Source organism: Tauraco erythrolophus, chromosome 25 (genome assembly GCF_009769465.1).
Source record: "Tauraco erythrolophus isolate bTauEry1 chromosome 25, bTauEry1.pri, whole genome shotgun sequence".
Classification (NCBI taxonomy): Eukaryota; Metazoa; Chordata; class Aves; order Musophagiformes; family Musophagidae; genus Tauraco; species Tauraco erythrolophus.
In genome coordinates, this window is record NC_141489.1 from 5,056,077 (window position 1) to 5,067,061 (window position 10,985).

General features: G+C 57.6%; 1 protein-coding gene across 1 annotated transcript; it reads left to right on the forward strand.

Moving 5' to 3' along the window:
• Positions 1-2,310: 2,310 nt before the first annotated feature.
• On the forward strand, positions 2,311-9,925 carry PLEKHM1 (pleckstrin homology and RUN domain containing M1). The gene is made up of 5 exons (XM_086626332.1): positions 2,311-2,327; positions 2,834-2,991; positions 5,768-5,853; positions 7,583-7,830; positions 9,286-9,925. The coding sequence occupies exons 3-5, from the start codon at positions 5,815-5,817 to the stop codon at positions 9,923-9,925; spliced, it is 927 nt and encodes a 308-aa protein (XP_086482458.1). The 5' UTR covers positions 2,311-2,327; positions 2,834-2,991; positions 5,768-5,814.
• Positions 9,926-10,985: the final 1,060 nt, after the last annotated feature.

Here is a 10,985-nt window from a genome sequence, read left to right on the forward strand (position 1 = left end):
TGCATGTGTGTGCATACGTGTGCCCACTTGTGCACGTCTGCCCTACGTGTGTGCATACATGTGCCCACTTGTGCTTGTGTCTGTGCATGTCTGCCCCATGTGTGTGCATACATGTGCCCACTTGTGCACGTCTGCTGCATGTGTGTGCATGCGTGTGCCCACTTGTGCACGTCTGCCCCACGTGTGTGCGTACATGTGCCCGCCTGTGCTTGTGTCTGTGCATGTCTGCCCCATGCATGTGCATACATGTGCCCACTTGTGCTTGTGTCTGTGCACGTCTGCCCCACATGTGTGCATACATGTGCCCACTTGTGCTTGTGTCTGTGCACGTCTGCTGCGTGTGCATGCGTGTGCCCACTTGTGCACGTCTGCCCCACGTGTGTGCGTACATGTGCCTGCCTGTGCTTGTGTCTGTGCACGTCTGCCCCATGTGTGTGCTTATGTGTGCCCACCTGTGCTTGTGTCTGTGCACGTCTGCCCCATGTGTGTGTGCATACGTGTGCCCACTTGTGCTTGTGTCTGTGCACGTCTGCTGTGTGTGCATGCGTGTGCCCACTTGTGCACGTCTGCCCCACGTGTGTGCGTACATGTGCCTGCCTGTGCTTGTGTCTGTGCACGTCTGCCCCATGTGTGTGCGTACGTGTGCCCACCTGTGCTTGTGTCTGTGCACGTCTGCCCCATGTGTGTGTGCATACGTGTGCCCACTTGTGCACGTCTGCCCTACGTGTGTGCATACATGTGCCCACCTGTGCTTGTGTCTATGCATGTCTGCCCCTGTGTGTGCATGTGTGCCCGCTTGTGCACGTGTGTGCACGTGTGCCCGTGTGTGCATACGTGTGCCCGCCTATGCTTGTGTCTGTGCACGTCTGCTCGACGTGTGCATACACGTGCCCGCTTGTGTGCGTCTGCGCCCCAGGTGTGCATACGTGTGCCCGCTTATGCGTCTATGCACGTCTGCCCGACGTGTGCGCATGCGTGTGCCCGCTTCTGCGCGTGTCTGTGCACGTGTGCCCCACCTGTGTGCATACGTGTGCCCGCCGTCTGCGGGCACGTGTGTGCGCGCGCGGGCGGACGACCGCGCGCGCAACCCTCCGCGCGCGTGCAGCGGGTGCGCGCCCCCCCCCTCCGCTGCGCGCGGTGGGTGTGGGCGTGGCCCGGCGCCCCGCGGCCCCGCCCCGCTACGCGCCGGCGGCGGGAGGGGCGGGGCATGCGCGCTCCCGCCACGGCCGCCACTTCCGGGTTCCCCGGCCGGAGGCGCGGAGCCGGTGAGCCGGGGGGGGGGGGGGTCGGGGGGAACGACGCGGTGCGGGGAGCGCGGGGTCGGGGGGTGCAGGGTGATGGGGTGCGGGGGGTGCCAGCAAGCGGTGCCCCGCACCCCGTGGCTGCCGACCCCTCCCCAGGCGACCCCTGCCGGCACCCCCCCAGCACGGAGGGTGGGCAGGGCCCCCACCCATCCCCACCCACCCGGTGCCCCCCCACTGTCGGGAGACCCCCCCGGGGAGCCTGACCCGTGCCAGACCCCACACGGTGGGCGGGGTGGGCAGTGCCGAGCCCCCCCGGGGTCCCCTCCCCCATGGCATGGGGGGGCCTGTGCCGCCACGCCATGGTCAGATGCTCCTTTCCGTTGGGGGGGTCGCTGGTGTCTGGTCCTCGACCCCCTCCCTCCGGCGCTGACACCCCGAACCTCTCCACCCGTTTGGCCCTGTGCACCCTCGCGCACCCGGAGGAGCTGCACGCGGAGATCCCGGCACGCGCGGGGTCCGTGCGGCTTTCTCGGATTTATCGTGCGTTACGTTCTCTAAAAATGACATTTTCTCACTTAAAACGAGCGGCTGCGAGTGAGCTCTGGGTCGTGCTCGTGTCCAGCCGAAAAAGCGGAGTTTCAAGAGCTGATTTCTTGTCGCTTTATTCCCAGTATCCCCCAGTTGCCACCCGTCGAGGGATGCGAGCTGCCTGCCGTGTCAGATGGCCACCGACCCAGCCGGCAAACTCCAGCCCCGGGAATCCAAACCGACGCAAAAATCGGGAGAATAAACACGGACACGTCTCGCTGCGACGCACCGGGGGCTTCGCAACTCGCTTCGCCCCTGCGAAAATCCGGGAAAATCCCCCTCGGCTTTACCTGCCGCTCCGGCACGTTGCAGGCTGGGACAGGAGTAGACAACAGGCGGAAAGAAATTCTTGGGTTTGAGCGTTTCAGAAGGATTTTTGCCACCGAGGGCGGCACTGGAAGCTCGGCGGGTGCTTCGGCCGCTCCTGGGCATCCTGCTCAGTGCCACGGGGGCAGAAGTTGGAGGGGTTCCTTGGCAGCGACGCTTCTCCATCAGGTGTGTCAACGGCAAGGGGGACGTTTCCGTAGGGAAGAGGGTGGCATGTTGGTCCTCATCCCTTCCCCGACGCCGGTGGGAATCACAATGGTGCCTCTCTGGGCGCAGAGGAGCTGAAGTCGGCCCATCAGGTCCTGCTGCTGCCAGCTGGGCTTGGGCTCTAACCCTGCCCGAACCCTTGCGGAATTATTCCGAGGGTTTTTATCCTGTGACAAGCCCAGCCCCTGGCCGTGCCAGCTGGCTTTCCTGCTCCTGGGCTGCTCCTGCTTGGGATCAGCTCGTGTTCTAAGCGTGGCCGGGTGTGCATGGGCGCTGGGTGCAAGGCAGAAGCTGTGTAGGAGGAGAGGGCTGTGCCAACGCCGGCCCTCGGCCCCATCGTCCCATCAAAGGCCTTTCCCAGGGGCGGAGGGTGACTGGCACGGCACTCGTGCTTGGAAAATGACTGGCTCCGCGTCCCGGCCTTGAGTCACCGCTTCACGCCGTGGTCTCGGGCTGTTGTTTTCCAGTCGTGAGCGGTGACCTGCTGTTTATTTATAACTGGGGGAGCGGCGCGTGTTGGGAGACCGAAGAGCCGAGCTCTGGGACGGGGTCTCTGCTTCTCCTGGCACAAGGCGGGATTGGAACGAGCCCTTCCCGAAGAATCTGGCTGGTCTGCAGCAGTCGGGTAAATAAACAGCTTTGCTCTTGCTCCGGCCCCTCTCCTCCTCGGTGGGTTTAACGGTGCCAGCTCGCTGCCTGGTTTTATTTCTTGCTTGTTTTATTTTCTTTATTTTGCTCGAGCTGTTGTGCTCTGCTAACGTAGCCTCCGGGGTGGTGACTGCTGGGAAACGATGTGGTTTTTCTTCTGCTGTAGATGTGCTTGTCTCTGCGTTTGCCCATCCGTCCTGTCTCTTATCCTTTCAAGATCACAAAGTACAGCCAGGGATTTCCAGGATCCTCCTGGAAGTGCTCCAGTGCCCTCTGGTTCCTTCCAGAGCCGGCTAGCCCAGTGCCAGGGCTGCCCATTTCCCCATCTCACCGAAGACTCGTGTTAGGTGAAACCCGCCTCAGAGCTGGTTCGTTGCACTCGTTATTCAGGAAAATGCTGTCCCAACAGAAGCGATGCCGTGTGGATTCACAGCACTGGGACAAACTGGTTGGACTGGTCGTGGTGGGAGTGGAGAGTCCCGTGTGCTCCTCGACATCTCACCTACAGACGCTGCGGGAGGTGATGCTGGCGAAGGAGCGTGTGTTTTGGGGGAAATACCACTGACTTAGGAAAATCTGGACAAGGTCTTTGCGGAAACACTGCTGTCACCTCCTCCCCTGCCACTGGCTGGGGACCGACACCGAGAGCACGGACACTGGGTGCAGTCCTGGCACTGAAACACCCACGCTGCCTCTCCAGGCATGAGAAATGCCACCCTGTGCCCCATGGTTTGCTTCTCCCACCCTTGGGTCTCTGCCACCAGCTCTTGCACCTTGGATTTGTCTTGGGTGGGATGCGTTGCTTGTTTGCGTGGTGTTCGCAGGAGGTGACAGGGAAAGGGGCAGAATCTGGCCAGCCCCGAGGAGCCCGATGCTGCCTGAACCTCCCGTGTGGAGGGCAGAGGTGGGCATGACTCTCTGTGGTCCTGTCGACCACTGCTGTCACCTTGATGTCCCCTCACTCCCCCCAAAAACCCCCAGCAGCACCTCGAGCCTCTGAGCCAGAGGTTAACGTTCCTGCAATCACTGCGCTCCCCGTTTCTGTGTTGCAACCCAAGGAGAGGAAATCTTGTGACAAGTCATGGCGAAAACAGTTTCCTTTTCTGCAAAACTGTCCATGAACTCTGGAAACACCGAGAATCGGTCTGGGGTTTGTCCCCCAAGAGCTCTCCACCTGCTGCTGTGAGCAGGATTCGTGTGTGTGCACAGGGTGCTCCAGGTCTGGGATGCTCTGGATTCGGGCTGCTCAGGGTCTGGGATGCTCTGAATTCAGGCTGCTCCAGGTCTGGGATGCTCTGAATTCAGGCTGCTCTGCATCTGGGATGCTCTGGATTTGGGCTGCTCAGGGTCTGGGATGCTCTGGATTTGGGCTGCTCCAGGTCTGGGATGCTCTGGATTCAGGCTGCTCCAGGTCTGGGATGCTCTGGATTCAGGCTGCTTAGGGTCTGGGATGCTCTGGATTCGGGCTGCTCCAGGTCTGGGCTGCTCTGGATCTGGGATGCTCCGTATTTGAGCTACTGCACATCTGGGATGCTCTGGATTTGGGCTGCTCCACGTCTAGGATGCTCTGGATTCGGGCTGCTCCAGATTTGGGCTGCTCTGGATTTGGGCCACCTGCTGGGCTCTGTCCTTCTCCACCTGGATGGCAAGTGCTTCCAACTGAAGGGAATAAATTTCTTCTCCAGCCTCTGGCATCCTGAGAAAGCTTTACAGCCATAGCTGGTGCTGGAGCAGCTCTCGGACCCTTTTCAGCGCCAGGGCACAGTGCATCTGAGCTGGGATGCTGCAGCCGTGCGACGGGCACCTCGCTGACAGCCGCGCACTTCGCTCGCAGAGCCTCCAGGCACAGCCTGGTTTCGGCAGACGGCTCCGAAGAACAGGGCAGGAAGCCAAAAGTCAGAAGCCAAAGGTCCCTTGTTGCCTGCAGACGCCCTGTGGTTGCAGATGACCCCAGCGAAGCTGCCGCTGCCTCCTCAGCTCTGGTTTTGCTGGCGTTTTCCGTAGCGCACTGGTTTTTCTCTCTCCCACCAAAGCCCGCTGCAGCAGAGCCGCCCTGCCATCCATGACCCCATGAGATCCTGGGGTTCGTCTGCCTCTGAATGGAGCGACTGGAAACCTGGTGGAGAACCAGCACCCTTCCTTCCCGGCTTCCCAGGCAGCTCTGTGCCATCGGGGCAAGCGCCCGGGCACCTCCGAAGGGTCTGTCCCAGCCGGGTTCGGCAGCAGCATCGCTCCTCCGGCGAGTACGGGAGGGATGAGCTGCTGTCACCTCCATCCAGGCTCTGTCTGGGCCACCTTGATGCCATTCGCGTGGTTTTTGGGTGCCGTCGTTCTGGCTGGCTTGCTAAATGTCTGTGTTTTGATGTCCTTGCTGGTACCTGGGCGTTGCAGGTGATGGAGAAACAGTAGGGAAGCAGTCCCGAGCCGTGCCTGCCTCGCTGCTGGCGTGACCAGCCCAGCGTCTCACCCACGTTTGGGGCTGTCTGTGGGCAGCTTGCAAGGGTTAATTACTCCCCCTTGCAAGGGTTAATTAGTCCCTCTTGGTCTCTTGGCCATGCTCTGTTTTGCCTGAAACTCTTCTGGTCCCAGGCAAGCGTGGCATGTTTCCACGTGGCCGTGGCTCCGTCCCGGCTCGGACGCGGCGGCGGTCTGGCCGTGAGCGCTTGCGAAACGCCCGGGTGCCCTTGGCGCGGGGAGTTAGATGTAAACCCAAAGGGTGCTCAGACGTGCTCCTCTTCCTCCTCCTCCCAAAGGTGACATGTGAAGGCGGCGCCCGGCGTGGAGAGCGGCAGCAGCTGAGATGCATTCGAGCCACGATGACCCCAAGGAAGCCGTACAGGTGAGCAAGACACCCCAGTGCTCCCCAGATAGCTCCAGTTACTCCCCGGTGCAACTCCAGTTAGTGGCGGGGACACAGTCGGTGCTGCCAGCTGGGACTGGGATGGTTTATATATGCAAAGGGTGGCTCCAGCTTTCCAGCAGAGAGGATCCTTGGTGGTTTGTCTGATGGTGGGGGGTTAAAGCAAAGAGGGTGGCCCTGAGTTAAATCACACCAGGCTCTACCCTGGGCTTTGCCCCTTGTGACAAGACCCATCGTGGGGCAGGGGAAGGTGCTCAGCCCTGATACCTGGGTGAAGGAGCTTTGCTTCTCTGTGTATTTGGGCTTTCTTTACCCAGCTTTGGGAGTCTAAACACGTTTAACGAGCGGAGTTCAAACCCAGCGGTTCATCCCGGGTGTTTAATTCATCCCACAGCAGAATTAATTCATGCATGCCAGATAAAATCATTTGCGCTCTTTAATCCTGTTAGCCCACGGTTGCTGCTTGCAGGCAGGTTGCTTGTGTTAGCAGATCCACAGGGCAGCTGGAAAGCAGCTCCTGCTGCAAGGGGCGTCCCCTGATACGGGCAGGGAGAAGGTGCCTGTTCCCCCTGGCTGTTGTCCTTCAGCTACAGCTGCTGGAAATCTTATTTGGATGCTGAAAAAAAAATATCCCGGGCTGGAAATTTAATAGGGGTTTGTGCAGCCGACCCAGGCTCGAGTCAAAATCACCCCGTCACAGCAGCTGGTGCCGGTCGGCGTCGAACGCCGCGTGATTGATGCCGAAACGTGAATTTTTTTGCTGGAGTCCCAGCTGAATTCACAGCGTTTGCCAAACGCCTGCTGGGAAGCACAACTTTCATTTTAAATGAGGTTGATTGAGACATCCGGGCTCGGCTCGCTTCGAAAAATCCCTCCTCTCCACCGGCGTGGAATCGTTCAATTCACTGAACTTGCCTCTTTTCAACTCTGGTGTGATAAAGAGGGAAACAAAGCTGCTGGAAGGTAAAATTCCCATATTCCCACTTCAAAGCCCACCGAGGCTCTCTGAAGGCAGCAGCTAAATCCAACCTGTCCTTCCAAAAGCATCTCTTTGAGGGGGGGCCCAGCAACGCCCGTGGGTTAATCAGCACAGACGAGCTGCTGGGAGCGAGATCGATGGCTTTGATTTCTGCTGGCGGGACTGGTTAGCGCGTCACATGCTGCTTGGGCTGATCTGCACGAGTTCAAGTGGAATTGCAGCCCTTATTATGGGTTACCTCCTTCGAGTGTCTCCGTTATCGCCCTTGCTTATTTAATCCCTGCGTTTCCCCCAAACAAAGTGCCTGGAAAGAGCCTCTTCATTTTTTTACCCCATCCTCTTCAGCAATGTGGTGTCTGCAGAGGAAGCGCTGCGTGCTGTAAAGGCAACCCCAGCTGGGCACTGGAACAGCAGCTAAAATGGCATAAATTACTCATTTTTAAAAAAAAAAAAAAAAAAGCCAGATGAACTGTAATGCCAAGAGCGTGAGTCCCAGTTCAGCGGTCGCGGTGCTCCCGACCTGGAGCCACGTGGTGCTTTGCTCTGCACAAATCTTGCAGGTTTCGAGCCCTTTTATGTTAAATCTTTCCTGAGACTTATGTTTTCAGTAACACAAGCGCATACCATGGCAGGGGAGTTGGAACCCCATGGCAGGGGAGTTGGAACTAGATGATCTTTGAGGTCTCTTCCAACCCAAACCAGTCTCTGATTCTACCTCCTGCCCTGCAGCTGATCAAGAAGCAACTGGTGAACGCCATCAAGGCGTTGCAGAAGCAGTACGTGACCTCGGACGCCGTCGTAACCAGTGACGATGGGAACGCCAACACCCTCTGCAGCGCCCTGGAAGCCATCTTCGTGCACGGGCTGAAGGCGAAGCACATAAAGATGGAGAGTGGGGGGAAAGGAAAGAAAGCAGGAGGTCGGGGACCGCTTCCCCAGCCGGTGTTCTGGGGTCTGCTGAAGAGCATCACCCATCGGTGAGTGCCCAGCCCTGCAGAAGGGCATTTGCACGCACATTTTTATCACCTCTCTTTGGTGCAAAAGCCAAAATTCAGGGAACGGTGAACAGGAGGGTGGCTTGATGGAAAGATACGTGTCTACCCCATCCCATGTGCTCAGTCCCTTCAGTCGGAGGGAGAGATGCTCTCACGGGGTGGCTCAGGGGGCTGCCCGGGACTGCTGGGAGATGCAGGTAGGAGAGCAAAGCGTGCCAGTGATGCCAAGCGATGCAGGGCTGGGCACTCAGCGTGGCCCCTCTCAGCATCCGCAAGGTTGTAAAGCGCCATTCAGGTGTGAACTGATGTCCCCAAACACGTAAGGAATGAAACTCTGCTGCCAGCTTAGGGCACACCCCTTTTCTTCTTTATTTTTGGGTGCCAGGCTGTATATGGGGACTCGGTGTGCCCAGTGGGACCCGGGTGACCGCACTGCCATACCGCAGCGGTGGGTTACGGCATGCACGGGGCGAGGGTCTGGTCTCTCTCTTGACCTGGGCATGGTGAGCCTCCGTTTCGCCGTGTCCCAGCTGGGATGAACATCACTGACCTGATGTGTGAGCTTTGAGGTCTCACCTGGGTAACTCATTATTTACTGTTTTTTTTCTGAGCCACTCCCTAAGCAGAGTCCTCCCGCGCTAAATAACAACCCACACGCAAATAGTTTTGAAAGCCTCATCCAACTCCATCAACAACTCTTAAATTATGAAAGGGCGGATAAAAATAGCTCTTCCACGTGCTACGGGGGATATTTTTGTGCCCTTTGAAGGGTTTTTCTCTTCTTTCTCAAAAGACAGATTTAAAAAAAACAACAAAAAAAATCTTACAAAACTTTTGCTCTGGTTTTTGTAGCATTCGCAGCACCGACGTGAGCTGGGGCCGGGGAGGATTAGGGAGTGTGGGGTCGCTGCTGGATTTTAGGAAAGAATGGTTGAAATCAGGAGGCTGAGATTGCTCGAGGAGCTCAACCTGACCCAGTCTGGGTTTTTTTCGGCTGCCACAGCACTTTTCGCTGCGTTTTGGCTGATTTTAAATTTGCAGCTAGAGTTTAGACACACGGCTGTCACCAAGGAGTGTCCAAGCAGAGCGTGTGCCACCACCACACAGGGACAGCAGGAATTTCCCGCTCTGCTTCCATGGTCCAGGGCGAGCAATGCGTGGGAGATGTCTCCAGCTAGAGAGAGGAGGAGGGCCTAGAGGCACCCCAGGGGTGCCTGGGGTTGCTACCAATTTATTTAGCTTTGGGGAGTTCAGGAGCTCTTTTTTCTACAGGGGAAAGAGATTTTTCCACAGCTTTTTTTGACCCAACTCCTAAACTCCCCGCAGCAGAGCAGGTTGGGCAGTTCCTGATGGAGAATGTGCCCCTCCTGCACCCCATGACGGACCGCAAACAGAGCTGCTCACATCCTCATCTGTTCTTTTCCTCTTTTTCCCCAGAAATACTGTCTCAGAGCTGGAACAACTCATTTTTATCAACACGGACGTCGGCCGCTGCCGAGCCTGGCTGAGGCTGGCTTTGAACGACGGCCTCGTGGAGTGTTACTTGAAGCTGCTGCTGCAGGAGAAGTCCCGGCTGCTGGAATACTACCAAGCGACCGCTCTGCTCTTGGATGCCGAAGAGTGCGAGTTTCTCCTTAGCTACTTGCAGGGCTTGACGTCCTTAACTTTCGAGCTCTCCTATAAATCAGCGGTGTTGAACGAGTGGACTGTCACCCCTCTGTCCCTGTCGGGTCTGTGTCCTGTTTCAGAGCTGCTGGAGCCCCTCACGTCCTCGACATCCGAACCCCGCAGAAAAGCATCGCTGGGTTCCATCTCTCAATCATCCGGGTCGGATGAGATCGAGATTCAACCCTCCGTTCTACCCATCAGCAAAGCCAGCAGCAAACCCAAGCTCACGTCATCCTCGCTGAGCCTTAACACCACGAGCTCGTCCCAGCTCTCCTCCAGCCTGGGCTCCGACAGCCTCCTCCCGGCTCCCGGCGCCCGCAGTCCCGAGCGGAGCGAGGAGCCGCTCTCCTGCGACTCCGACCTGGGGACGGCCACCGCCGAGGACCTGGACAGGTCACTGCAAGAGTGAGTTTTTTCCCACATCTCCTCTTCAAAGGGATTTTTAACCCTCTCTTGGGCTCTTAATTATTTTCTTGCTATAGGCAGAAAGTCTTTCTCCGCTGTTTTTCCTTAACAAGCTGTTTTTTTTCCCCCTGGAATGAGCCTGTAAGGTGAAAAAAACCACTTGGCACGGCTTGCTGGGACCCTGCTGCCACAACAAATGAGCTCCTGGCCACTGAAGTGTGTGTCCGTCCTCTTGACTGGGGCAGACACGTCAGGAAAATGTGGCTCCCCGGTTTCAGGAACGTCTCACATCTCCCTGGCATACGCTGGGGGATGCTCCGGGGCTTTCTGCAAGAGGAAAGAAATAAGTTTGGTCACAGGAAAGGGTTATAATTTGCAGCTTCAGTAGATAATTTAGAGGAGGGAGGTTGTTAGTTTGTCATCCTCGTGATTTACTTCTGCCAAACCCCCAGCACAAGGATTTCCAGCAGGTTATATAAGCTCTGAGTAATCAGTAAATATTTTCCCTGCCACCTTTAAAACTCGGCACTGAAGGAGCCTGACCTCAGGGTGCTGGTTGGCGAAGGCACCCTCTTCCCATAAGGGTCTTCGAGAGGGTGTAGGGCTGCAGTCTGCTCTTCCCCATCCGTAACGGCGCCGTTACCTACTCGCAGGATTTTGTATCTCATGACGATCCTGGAAGAACCTGCCTCGATGGGATTAAACTCCTGATGGAAAGAAGTTTTGAATTTTAATCTTGGGCTGGTTTAATTCGCTGGTGGCGAAGCGGGGGCATGGGAACAGCGTCTCGTCTGGCCGGGCTCCACTAATAATTGCTCGTTAACGGTGATGAAAACATTAGAAATTTGGCACGCGGTCCGTGTGCGGGGCTGGGGCTGAGGGGGACACCCAGCGCTCTCCCTCCCCTCCGAGGTGTCCGTCGGAAGCAAATGAAGCCCCATTAACAGGTGTAATTAGGAAATTGTCCTTTGCAAGCGGAGACCTTGCCTGCAGTGGGGTGGGCGGCTGCTCCGAGGGCACAAATCAGGCGGTTTTCTGGCGGCAGGAGCGATGCCGCCGGGTTC

Excerpts from the sequence above, each read along its gene's own strand:
- PLEKHM1 (XM_086626332.1), top strand. The coding sequence starts at position 5,815 with ATGCATTCGAGCCACGATGACCCCAAGGAAGCCGTACAG. Across the intron at positions 5,854-7,582 it reads ACCCCAAGGAAGCCGTACAG|CTGATCAAGAAGCAACTGGT; the intron begins GTGAGCAAGACA and ends CCTGCCCTGCAG. Across the intron at positions 7,831-9,285 it reads CTGAAGAGCATCACCCATCG|AAATACTGTCTCAGAGCTGG; the intron begins GTGAGTGCCCAG and ends CTTTTTCCCCAG.